Consider the following 12399-nt stretch of genomic DNA (forward strand, 5'->3'; position numbering starts at 1 on the left):
AGAATTTCTCTCAGTGTTTATTGAGAAAATCGCATTTTTCATTTCTCGCTATGAGAAAAATTTTTTATTTACTTGAATCGGTTAAAAAAAAATCATCTTCTTGTGAGTGAAACTGCCAAATCGCCCCTAGACATGTCCTACTTTGGAGGGTGGTTTCACCCTTGCAAAGTGGTTAATGGCAGATAAAAAAAACACGTATCGCTTAGTTTTTGGTCTACGATAACATATTAAAAACGAAATGAAATCGGAAATATCGACCTGTGATGCCTTCCTTGTAAGTGAATATTGATGTGTTGATTATTTTCGATGCCTATAACTTGTTGCGTGATGATTATGATCACACGTTGAACAACCACGTGCTTTTGCAGAATGAGCAACGCATCCTCTGTACGTACGCTAAAAATATGATTACAACGTGTTTGTTTCTTCACTGGGGAAACATCGCTTCTTCGGTAAAAATTGGACGAAAACGCTGTTTCAAGAGAAACATCGTTCGTTAATTATACCTCCGAGACCAATTAAAATAGGTACAATGTACGTGTACATACCTACAATGTACGACGTTAATCTCGTGCTATTGTTATAATCTTAATAATATTAGTTAAAAACGTCCGGTTCAACCTCATTGATTAATCCCATTTCTCATCCTGCTTACTTGCACCAAAAAAAACTCCATGCTACTCCATTCAATAGTTGTATGAAATGGTGATATTGTATTCGGAAACTTCGAGTCACAACTCGACGTGAAACTGGTTTCACGTTACGTAAACGAAGAAGACTCGTGTCCACGAAGTTCATTGACTCTATAACGCGTTTGAGGTGATAATTTATTACTGCAAACTCTTCTTCGCTTCATAGTTAACAGTGTAACAAACGATGCTGCTGGTTTAGTTTCACTTTAAATTAATTTATTCTGACAAAGCCTTCGCTTTCATTCTCTATCCCTTTGAAAATCGGACTAATTACAGCTTGTTAGTCAAAGGTCAATTCATTTAATCTATTTCCATTGAAAATTTGTCCACGAAATCATTTGCCCCACACGAAATAAGTACAGCTAGTCATGATTCGTTCGCGTACAAACTGATATTGACCAAAATTATTAACATAATTTATTCATGTACAAGGATATTTGTAACTCTTACTAAAATATATAGATGTATTATTAATTTACAACTATTTACCCGCGGTAACAAAGATTAGTTGGGGTACACATGTTATCATTGATCATCAAATGATATGCATGTAATATTATGTAAATACTGTAGTAACTGCTACGTTAACCAAACTATCACAGATTTGTTCTACGAACTTCTAATAGTTTTTTACATGTAATTTGTAAATTTCCTCATTTTTAAACAACTTGCCTTCGTCTTTCTTGTCGAGTAACAAGATTTATAATTTTACAAATGACAAGACCGACTCGTTGCAATAGCTTTTGGCTTAATTAACCGGTGTCACGTGATAAATTCGTGAATACTTCTTGCTTCCTTTTATGGATCAACGTACTTAATTAACAGTCTAAATTATGAAACGTCTGTATGATTAGTTGTTTGTCGTTATTATCATTAAACTCGATTACGCATCTATTCAATACGCTATAGGACAGACGAATTATTGTTACAAACGCGTGCATACAGCTGTCACCAGTATTTTCTCGTTACCAGCTTCGTCGGTAATTGGAATTCCCGTTAATGATCGGTAGCCAAGACCAAGGAAGAATGGCGGTCTGTGCTCGGGCACAATACGGCGACGATGACTGATGAACTGATTGATTTCTAGGTCAACGGTTCCAATATTCTCCTCTCGTGGGGTCGAAGTCGTCTTCGGTGCCGTAATTTTCCTCCCCGTCTGAAGAGTGAAAGGAAAAAAAAGCTCCGCACCAATTATCGAAACTCATCGTGAAAGCTCTTTTCCGTGTCGACCATTTTACTACCGAGGAACAAGTCGATCTTGTTCAGTATTTCCGGGAGACTCAAGTTCCCGTCCTCGTTCGCGTCCGAGAGCGCAATCAGCTGCTGTGCCTCTTGAATCGCGTGACGCGGGTTCCTGGGATCGATGTACATCTGCGGAGAAGAAGGGGGAGAAGAATATTAGCGAATTTCGCGGTTCGATGGTTCGGAAACCGACGAAAATTGCTACCAATTTATACCTACCAAAAGCTCGACGCGATCCGCTCGCCCGTCTTTGTTCTTGTCGATGAGGTGCTTGAACTCCTTTCGCCGGTCATCGCTACCCGGTATAGGCTTTTCGTGGTCATCGCCGAGGTCCAGCCCCACACCGTCGCTCGGCAGGCCGGCAAACTCGTCCTCGGTGAGCTGCTCGTCCCCGTCGCGATCTGACAATCAGAATTAAGGTCACGTAGTGCTCCTACCTTTACCGACCGAGCAAAGTCCGGCTTTCTTTCCTAATTTGAATAAACAAACGAACGGAAAGAGTTGAAATTTCGACGGTGCATCGCTATTTTGTAGTGGAATTCAGGAACGTTACTCATATCCCGTAAGTAACGATTTTTGGGATATGAGTAATTTCCCTGAAATAATATTTGATTCTTCACCCAACTTTCATCCAAATCCATGAATTCAAATTCAGTATAGATTATTTCTCACGCACGTACACAGACGTGTCTTGAAAACCGATTTCAAAAAATGGTTCTACGAGTGACGGAAATACGTGTTTCGAAGTGCAATTAACCCTAATTGGTCATTTGACGTGAATATCACCCCAAACATTTTTTGAACTCCTCGTAGAGTCCCTCAGTACTCTAACTTTTCCGATGCTTTACAATATCTATACAATCAATTTTGGCTGCGAAAACCGAGAGAGCTTTTTTTACGAATCTTAAACAATACCTAAATATTTTTTTTAGATTTTTAAAACTCATTTTTGAAGCAGGATATCACTTTTTCGGAACTGAGGTGAATTTCACCCTGTGTGACCGTTATGCGATTCTTCTGAAGTGTAACCGATATATCGTGTACCAAATTTCTCGAAGAGGTCCTCGACCATCTGCAACAGCGCTCGATGGCTGCTTTCGGGGTGTGTGAAGGCCAGGAATTCGTCGAGGGCCAGTCGTTCCGGGTCGTTCCTCGCGGCTTCAGCCCATCTCGCTCTGTCACGCATTATGCTCTCCTTCAGGGTCCTCGACAGCTCGGGATGCCGCTTGTTATGGGAGTTTATGTACTCCTCGGAGAAACCGTGGGTCTTCAAAAAGTGCGCGTGATACTCGTCCCAGGATACCTCGCCTGCAATAAAAATATTACCGCATCTTTTGACGGCGATGTTCCCGAATTAAGGATGCATCAGACGTATAGTCGTGCAGTAAAAATGATCCACTCAAGAACTGTATCACTCAGGTTAACCAAGTTGAATCAAGTTATTAATTATCGAACTAATGCGCTAACAATTTCTAAAGAACTAAATTATCGTCTATACCAAGGGGACATTTTTATGATAAAACTGATCGGGGGGGTTATTCAGTGATTGATACTAAACTTCTTTCACAAATTTTTCGTCTTGACACTCTTCTGATTGCATGGTGTATCTAGTTAAAGAAAAAGCCGCCTTTTACCATTTCTGGGATTATTGTCGATGGCAGTGAAGAGGCCAATGTTATCGGTCATGGCTCTGTTGACGTGTTCCTTGATCTTTGCGTGGATCCATTTGGCCAGTTCCCGGATGTCGAGAAGCTGGTTTTCGTCGGTGTCTGCCCTTTGAAATATTTCGGTCAGTAAATCTTTGGGCTCCTGGAGATTCTCGAGCTTCTCAACCTCCTCGATGAGTTTCTCGTCTCTCTGGTCGATGCCGAGGTGCTTGTATTTTTTTTTCGAATTCTTAACCCTACCTCCGGAACTGGTTGCCCCAGTGGACGAGCTTCTCGGCTCATCGTCAAAAGAAATACTTTGCAGTTGGAGTGCTTCGCCGGTGTTCTTCACCGCATCTTCCAACGACTCGAGACTCTTCAGCGGCATTCTTTTACTGTAATTCACGAAGAACAGGGAGAAGTATATCACAATGGGTATCGCTATCGTCCACCTGAGAAACACCAGACTGAAAAAATTCCCCCCCCTGCAGCATAATCCGCACCGCGAAACCATCTTCGAATCTCTCCTTCACTCTCCTTCACCGGCAATCAGTGAGCTATACGATCCTCGCACGCATTCGATTTTCGAATTCTCCACGACTTATGGCTCGAGCCACTTTCATTCCGCGCAATGCTCTCCAAATGGCAAATCATTCACCGTTGACAATCCGGCGCAAGGCTATCGCGCACTTTTAATATCCACACTGTCAGATCATTCCTCTCTCACCAATCGGAACTCAGCACCCCAATCACTCTTTCAGCCGCACATGATTGCCCCGGAATCTCGCATTGAAAGACACATCAAGTTTACATTTAATTTCCGCTTGAATGTTGTTTTATCGACAAAATTCGATGACCTTTCAAATTGATAACACGTTATCGTCTCAGTCGATCACGACGAGGATCCTTTCCAGAGCCAAGTAACAGCTGGCGGAGCGCGTTCACTACGGTTCTTTCGATTCCAACAGTTCCGTCATGGCACCGGCGTTATTACCAGAGCTGTAGAGAGTTTCCTGCGGTACCGTAAACCAACACGGCTCACAACGGTTTGCGGTTCACGATATGTACCGTTTACTTCACGCCGTGCACACGAGCGTTGCCCCGGCCAAGGAACGAGCATGTCCTATCGATTCACTTTCACTTGGAACCCAGAGCCGACTCTCTAGCTCATATACCAACAGTCACCAATCCTGCGCATGGCATCGACGCCTCTTGCGCCGTCGCACGATCTCTCATGGTCTCCAGTGCCTACATGGCACTATTAATCTGTGCGATATTACCCCAATTATACCCACATTCTTCGTTATGCTAACTATAATGATGGTAGAAGACCCCGTCACGCCGGAATAACAGTCAAGTCACCTTGTGGATTTTCACATATTTTCTTCATACCAACCGAGCATCGAAGTAGCTGACTCTCCGTAACTTCCTGTCTTTGGGGTGGTACTTTCTTCGTGGAAATGGTAAAACTGATTTCTTCCACGTCGTGTAATTGAATTTCGTAATAAAAAAATGAGAGGACAATAGGAGGATGCAGAAATGGTGAAAGGACAAAGCGGGTCCGAACCTGCACTAGCAGGCTACGGTTCTTGTTAACATTTGCATTTAATGTGAACATTCTCTACGTGTATAACAAGTGTATGAATAGCATATATGTACAATAAATAAGTACGTATTCTCGCAGTATCCGTTTGAATAGCAAACATATTCTCACTCTTAACATTACGATTATCGTTATTCCATTGTCGGTATTTAATATTTAATTTATCACTCGAACGGAGACCAGCGTCTGTATGTAGGTATGTATATACGTGTAAAATTAAATAATTCTTGTGTCTCTGCAAGGGCCGAACATCTACAGCGGCAAAGCGACAACGGGACTATTCGTGCTTAAAACACAAACGAGTTTAATGTAATTCAAGGAAATTTCACAAATTTTGAAAAGGGTAATGGACGATAGATAATGTGTCTGATAAAAAATAATATAGCACGTGCGTACGTGTACGTATATACATATTCTCTACCGCGCTTGGCGGTTCGATTTCTGGGCACATTCTGGCCCCGGTCCAGCGGCCATCATTCCATGCGGAAAAACGACTTCCGCAGTTTCACCAGTAGGCAAAAGCGACTGTGCGTGGACGCAGTGGCAATTGTAAATGTAATCGAGACGATGAACGCAAGCCGACTTTAACTTATTCGTTACTTTGAACCTCGCTTTGCACTGATCTTCTCGTCCTCCATGTCCAGTGCGAAGTTCGATATTCCCTCTAGATTTTTTTTTCGCGATTTCCCAAACCTCTTGTTCACCAGTTTCTGCACTGGCGGGCTCAGCAGATCGTCGTTCAGTTCATCGAGATTCTGCGGCCCCGTTGCGAAGCTGACCATCACGCCAACCACGATCGTAGTCAAGCAGCCGATCATGCTGTACCACAAGTAGCTCACCTGCAGCAACAGACAATTTACCGAATTACCGAATGATCGATCGTCGATGGATCAGCCATTTTCTCCTGGCATATAAATTGATCACGAGCACTCACTCTGTACAGAGCGAAGACCTCATCGTCATTATCCTCGTCGTCTTTGTCTCGTAGGAAGCTAGAAGTCGTTTTGTTTAACGCTGATGAACAGTTGGCGGTTGACACTGGCTTCGACTCGACGTGTATCTGCCCGTTTAAAGACGCGATCTGCGCTCCCAAACCAACCCACAACACCAGAGTCAGTCCCGTCAGAGCCCCGGACATCGCGCCCTTAGCGTTTGCCCAGGGCACAAACATCCCCAGGGAGAAGAGACCCAGCGTCACACCGCCCACCATACCGTTGAAGGACAAGGCCACCTGAAGAATACCGATGTGCCAGTACACGGAACGAGGGGAATTTTGGTACTTGGCATTGGATGTACGTACCTCCAAAACACCACCAAGCCTCTCGACGATGAAGACCAGAGCGAAGCTGACCACGCCGAAAAAGATGCTGATCCACCGGGCGTAAACGGCACCACGACTAGGCGGTAAAGCGATTCTAAACAAGCCTTGGACTATATCCTCGCATGTGATCGCGGCTAGAGAATTTAGCGCGCTGGCTACGGTCCTGCAGGGATTGAGAATGGACGAGTGAACGAACGAGTGAATGAATGTTCATTAATTGTGGCAGTAGGACAACGCATCCTCTAAGGCCACGAAAATCTGGGGTACAGCATCGCGGGGATTACAATAAGCTACTATCTCACATCTTACTGTCCAAGGATTCCAACCAAAGGCACGTGTTAGTGAGGATAGACATATCAAGATGGCCCATAAACGAAACATAGAATAAAGTAGTCTAGAATACGATGGGTACAATTATCATGGAGAATGGTGTGTACTCGGAATATCTCACTCACCCTAAAGAGGCCGCGAATATTCCGGCTACGAAGAACCCGGGGACACCGTTAAGCACTCCCATGAAGTTCATCACGTAGAACGGAAGGAGCTGATCGCTCGCTGTTATGTAGCCGGCTTGGAGCGGATCGCAGAGTTTGTACACGCTGTACAACGTCATTCCGGTTAAAAAGTTTACTGTATAGATTAAGATCAGACCGGCTGAACTGACCCAGAGTGCCCTGTGATAGAAAATGACAAATTCAAGTGATTGAAAAACCGGCTTGCGATCTCCTTGACGACAAAACACTGCACGCTTACGTTCGCGCCTGGCCGATCGTCTCGACGCTGAGGTACTTCTGGACCGAAGCCTGGTTGCTGCAGAACATTGTCGCCCAGTAAAACGTCCCGCCCACAACGACGCTCCAGAAACTGTGACGAACTGTGGGCGATGGATCCATGTTGAAGAACTCCAGCCGACCCGTTCGCTCGCTGTCCTTCCATATCACCGCGGGTCCTCCAGCCCAAGTCATCCCGTAACCAAGGATCAAAAATATGGAACCCAGAAGAACTCCGGCTTGGAAGGTGTCCGTCATTATCACTGCTTTCATACCGCCCTGAAACACTCGGCTGAATTACTTTGATCTGGTGGTGAGGAAATGGTTCTACCTTTAGGGGAGAAGTACAATGCACATAGCAAGCTGTACTAATGTCAGTTGGAATCAATTGTGGATATCTGATGCTATTTGAAGGAATGGTGAGCATCAAGCATTGGGAGAGATCGTCATTGATAGTCAACTTAAAGAGTGCAATGGGATCGGAATTCAAGGTCTCTCAAGGTATCATCCGAATCGCGATCTACACTTCTGACAATGAAGCTTACCTGAGATGCGTAAAAGATGCAGACAACGTAAACCACGGTGACGGCAATGTAGGTGTTGAGTCCCGTGACTGGAAAGTAAACAGGCAGAAGGTAGTGAGAAAAAGTGCTAGTGATCAATTGATGAAAGTGAAGAATTTTTGTATGCAAAACTCACCGCGGCTTAAGGCTAACGCAGGTGCATAAACAGCCACCGAAGTGTACAGCACCATTTGCACCATATACAAAAGACTGGCCAGCAGTCTACAGTGCCTGTTGAACCTTAAATTCAAATATTCGTAACTCGAAGTCAGCCTCAGCTTCATGTAGACGGGGAGGTAAAGCTGCGAAGTAATGGGAATCACCAGCACGAAGGCGACCGAAGTCATCCAGAATTCGGTTCCCTGCCAAAGTAAAAGGGTCATATACGTAGATCGAATAAAGATGAAAGTGAACATTTTTATACTGTATTACGGAGTCTCATTATCGCCGTATTGGCATTTTGACAAGGAAATCGTCACCCACCTGACTATACATCTCGGCAGGATTTCCAAGAAGTTCAATAGCAGTGATGAAACTGGCGGCCAGAGACATGGCCATGGGGAAGGTTCCCATGCTGGAGCCACCGAGCAAGAAGTCTTCGCTGGTCTCTTGTTTCGTTGTGAAGAAGCCATAGAACAGTCCGATGCCGCAGGAGACGATGAGCATCGTGGCAAGGACGGCGTAATCGGCCCAACTGAAGTAGTGAAGTAGCTCCGATCGCTCCTCCAGAACGTGACCGTCCATCTGTGGCGAAAGCCTCCGCTGCTCGGCGGACGACACCGAGAGTCCAATGAAGAGAATCAGTAGCTGTCGATTGATCTTGGCCATTTTTTGAAATTACTTTGCCGGTCCGTCAGCTCGACTGGTCTTATAAGTCCGGCTCCTAATCTCTCTATGGGCTTCCTGTAAACATGAATTACCCACATCATGTTCGTCTTACGGAGTGGGATTTCGCTCGACGGGATATCGCCGTGTTTACGGACGGATAGAAGATTGTATAACTTTGCTTCACGTACGCCATAAACACGTACGTTTATGAATTATCGTTTTATTTCATAAACTAAGGACTAAGAGTGTTACTTTTAACGGGTTGAAAATCTTTCCAGACGCTTTTCCCCCATTGTCCACATCTTCCATTTTCATCCCTACGTCCAACCCTTATAATGTTCTTTCTCCCTTGATTACTTTTGCCGAAATGGGCACGCGGTAATTCCAGTACCCTAAACTCGGTGGAGTCTCGTTTCCAAGAGAATCTTCCGCTCTTTCAGCCTCGATTTCAAGCTTGATAATTGGATCAGATGACTCGGGTGATTTTGTGAGAGAAAAAAAAACCTCAGATATCCTGAGTTGTGACAGTAATCGTTAGGTGATGCTAATTGCGACTATTAAATGGCGGAGACAAATTGCATTATGTTATCTTGTGTCGCTGCAGCTAGACAGGGTGTTTACTCGAAAAGCACCGAGCAATGGCGTAGTTTGCAATAATCATTCTTTAACAGCATGCGGATAAGATCAGCGTGCAATGTCGCCAATGCGTCGATCCTTCTGTTATGAGTTGCACATTCTACAGAGGGGCTGAACGACTTAATTCTAACCGGTCTCAGGCGGATCGAACCGCCGTAAACCAGCCGAGAACAGATGCATGTGCAACTATCGAGAATGCACACTATGTATGTTCACGTATTTCTGATATCGTAGCGATTCACAATTATCGTTTCATTCTATTCTATCGTGGAGGGAGGAAAATTAACGGACACCTGGATTCGAGCACTGCATAATTAAACACGAATGATCGAAACGTGCAGTTATGAACAACGCACAATATCGCGTTGTATTTACTATAGACGTTATTATAACAATACAACTTACTCGCGCATGTGTCAAACTTCGGATACTCAAGCATACCTCGGTTTCATTTGACCATGTAATTTTTTACCGGCGCATTAGCCACGTTGTACGTAATACGTTATACGTCGTATCCTGAGCAGTACAATCTCAAAATGCATTATACGAATTACATATCAAGGACGAAAAAGATCTCCAATCTCGAAAAAGTGCCTCGACAACTTGTCATTAATTTCAAAATAATTCTTCTATTGTATGAAGAAATAATTACACAACTGTTCCGGAAGTTCACCATATCTGCTCACCGGTTAAAAGAAAAAACTTTGCTAACTTCGAAATAGACGAAACGCAAAACTTGCACATAATTTGAATATTATACCTGATTTATTGTCTTTTTTTTCGAAGTATCAAACCGTGAGCAAACTGCTACAAACTGTCTAGTGACTTCACTCCTGTATAATAATTTGGTGATACTTTACCTTTCGAAATTTTGTCGTTCACTTGCAGGATTGTTGTAAAAACAGTGATTTCCTAATGTGCCCGTACACAATTCTGTTCCTACGCTGAATTACCTGCGAAATTCTATCAGAACTGAACTTTGATTGCATTTACTGGATTTCTTAGCACAAAGCATAAGCGCATACTTTATAAATGGGTTTCGTCGTGTTTTTGGGAAACGGAAACGAAAAAAATATGCAATCTGGCCGAATGATATTCAGAAAGATATTCACTTGGATAAAACTATGCACGAGACGGAAAATGAACGAATGAAACTTTAGACAACAACGGGAGGATTAAAAGAAAACAACCTTAAGACTGATGATCTTAATTGCCTTGAGTTGGTCTTTATATACCCGCCCCGGCGAGAAGGCATCTTCCAGCCATAACTCCACAATTAGAAACTTTAATCGAAATGCGTCTGTGGAGACTGTAACGTTCCTGTAGGTCCGCTATCGCATTAAGCTTATAGTTTGTCACACCGAACGGGGAATCGCATGGTGACAACTCTTCATTTCGATGTAGCTGGAGCCGCAAATTCTTAGGACCCATGATTACATACTAGCTATTAAAGAAAAAAATGTAAATTCAGTAACAGCTTGTGTCATTTTTGAAACGCGGCAAAGCAAGAATTCTGACGCAGTACGAACAAAAACCAAGCAAAAACAGAGTGGCGGACACATGTTGAGCTCGCCTTTATCATCATGTCGAATATTTCAAAAATTTCATACATGCGAATATATCGAATCAATCGGCGTCATTGTGTGTACGAATTTGAAATATCAACTTATGGACAAAATCAAACAGAGTGACAGTAATAATAATAACAACAATAATAAATTGGAGTGGTTGATGGGTGTATCCTAAATGTGAACCTGAATGAGCGCACGACACACGTGCTTCGAATTAACGAAATGAAATGACGTAATGATCTTGTAATCAATTGACGTCATTCTCATGTCCATGAAGTTAAATTCTTGGAATGCTAATTTTATAAGCAAAGCTTTTTGTTTATGGTACATGCGATGTTCCTGAATCGTAATCATAATCCTTCCGCGGTCATCAATAATTATCTCACATCGGCACTTGACGGCATTTTCATTGGTCCAAGGATGAGGAAGGATAACAATGAATAATAACAAGCAAATTTCCGGGTAATATCTCGAAGGTACTTTTTATGGTGTTATTTGATCATGTTTTTTCGCTGAGGATATGAAATGGTATATTTGTTAAAATTGATGATCCAAAAGAGTTGGAAAACGGAGAAAGCTCAAAGTGCAATGAGCATTGACCAGCGTCGTGCATATACATTGTGTATGTGTGTATTGAATTGAAACTGGTTGTATCCAAACTATACCGGATTAGTCCGGTTGACGCAGACCCGTAACAGTTCTAATTACTTAATTTGTAGCAGCCGGAATTCGCGACGATTAATTTTAGGACCGTATTTCGATTAGCCGTTTAATCCCTCTCACAACTAACTGCAATCATGTTTGTAAAGGCGACGATCTGAGTACACACAATGCGTGGCACCATGCTTCCACTTGATGGTGTGTAAAATAAAGAGCCGCGTGTTTCGTTCTTTCACCTTAGTTCCTTTCTATTTCGAACATTCAAGTAAAGTCAAACCGACAACTTTGCTCAATTTGTGTTAGCAATGTTTGCCTCGGAAAGAATAATCAAACCACGTAATTGAGTAAATCAGTGAATAAATAACCAAATTACTTACCTCGCGAACTGGAGGAGTGTGAAATAAAATCAACACGGGTTAATTACGAACTAATCAACTTACTTGACAGCTGACAATGTAATTTGAAAGTATAGAGAGATGTGCCTTTGTCACTAAACATTTCCAGACTAGCGTAGGTCAGTAATTTGAAAACAGAGGGATATAGACACAAGGATATCAACAGGGCACAAAAGGTGAAGCAGAGGTTTCAATATTTCGAAATATTTGGTATCCGAGCGCGTAACATTTGGTGTTAGTTCCATTAATGAATCAAGTGAACATCGAAATGCTGTCGGAGATTCTTTGTCTCTTTATTTTAAGGAAATTCTGTATTAAAATAAGTTAAATGAGTCAAATTTTTGTTAAGGCAAATTAGCGCACCGTGTTATAAGAAATAAATTGTTGGTCCGGCTTCAAATTCCAGTTTCTCTGCTGTGGTTTTGAATGTAGACAAGCATGTTTATACTCATCCACTTATTCCGAAACCTGA

At 42.8% G+C, this 12399-nt stretch overlaps 2 protein-coding genes across 5 annotated transcripts; both read right to left on the reverse strand.

Annotated features, from left to right (window-relative positions):
- Window positions 1-1096: 1096 nt before the first annotated feature.
- LOC124179471 (45 kDa calcium-binding protein) lies at window positions 1097-4955 on the reverse strand. Its single transcript, XM_046563868.1, has 4 exons — window positions 3569-4955; window positions 2979-3242; window positions 2154-2335; window positions 1097-2063 (listed from the first exon to the last, which is right to left on the reverse strand). The coding sequence occupies exons 1-4, from the start codon at window positions 4092-4094 to the stop codon at window positions 1884-1886; spliced, it is 1152 nt and encodes a 383-aa protein (XP_046419824.1). The 5' UTR covers window positions 4095-4955; the 3' UTR covers window positions 1097-1883.
- Window positions 4956-5166: 211 nt separating this feature from the next.
- Window positions 5167-12044, reverse strand: LOC124179467 (sodium-coupled monocarboxylate transporter 1-like). Of its 4 annotated transcripts, none has more exons than XM_046563858.1 (9): window positions 11910-12044; window positions 8321-8740; window positions 7974-8199; window positions 7820-7887; window positions 7258-7553; window positions 6960-7178; window positions 6484-6667; window positions 6118-6414; window positions 5167-6022 (listed from the first exon to the last, which is right to left on the reverse strand). In XM_046563858.1, the coding sequence occupies exons 2-9, from the start codon at window positions 8663-8665 to the stop codon at window positions 5780-5782; spliced, it is 1878 nt and encodes a 625-aa protein (XP_046419814.1). In that variant the 5' UTR covers window positions 8666-8740; window positions 11910-12044; the 3' UTR covers window positions 5167-5779. The 4 variants fall into 4 exon arrangements, with proteins under 4 accessions (XP_046419814.1, XP_046419817.1, XP_046419815.1 ...); XM_046563861.1 differs by having other exon boundaries at window positions 11973-11991; XM_046563859.1 differs by lacking the exon at window positions 11910-12044 and adding an exon at window positions 10162-10494.
- Window positions 12045-12399: the final 355 nt, after the last annotated feature.

The sequence above is a fragment of the Neodiprion fabricii genome, chromosome 4 (genome assembly GCF_021155785.1).
Source record: "Neodiprion fabricii isolate iyNeoFabr1 chromosome 4, iyNeoFabr1.1, whole genome shotgun sequence".
NCBI classification, from domain to species: Eukaryota; Metazoa; Arthropoda; class Insecta; order Hymenoptera; family Diprionidae; genus Neodiprion; species Neodiprion fabricii.

Excerpts from the sequence above, each read along its gene's own strand:
- LOC124179471 (XM_046563868.1), bottom strand. The coding sequence starts at position 4,094 with ATGGTTTCGCGGTGCGGATTATGCTGCAGGGGGGGGAATTTTTTCAGT. Across the intron at positions 2,336-2,978 it reads GGACCTCTTCGAGAAATTTG|ATCGCGACGGGGACGAGCAG; the intron begins GTACACGATATA and ends TCTGATTGTCAG. Across the intron at positions 2,064-2,153 it reads CGGATCGCGTCGAGCTTTTG|ATGTACATCGATCCCAGGAA; the intron begins GTAGGTATAAAT and ends TCTTCTCCGCAG.
- LOC124179467 (XM_046563858.1), bottom strand. The coding sequence starts at position 8,665 with ATGGCCAAGATCAATCGACAGCTACTGATTCTCTTCATTGGACTCTCG. Across the intron at positions 7,179-7,257 it reads ACGATCGGCCAGGCGCGAAC|GGCACTCTGGGTCAGTTCAG; the intron begins GTAAGCGTGCAG and ends TTTCTATCACAG. Across the intron at positions 6,023-6,117 it reads AGGTCTTCGCTCTGTACAGA|GTGAGCTACTTGTGGTACAG; the intron begins GTGAGTGCTCGT and ends CTGTTGCTGCAG.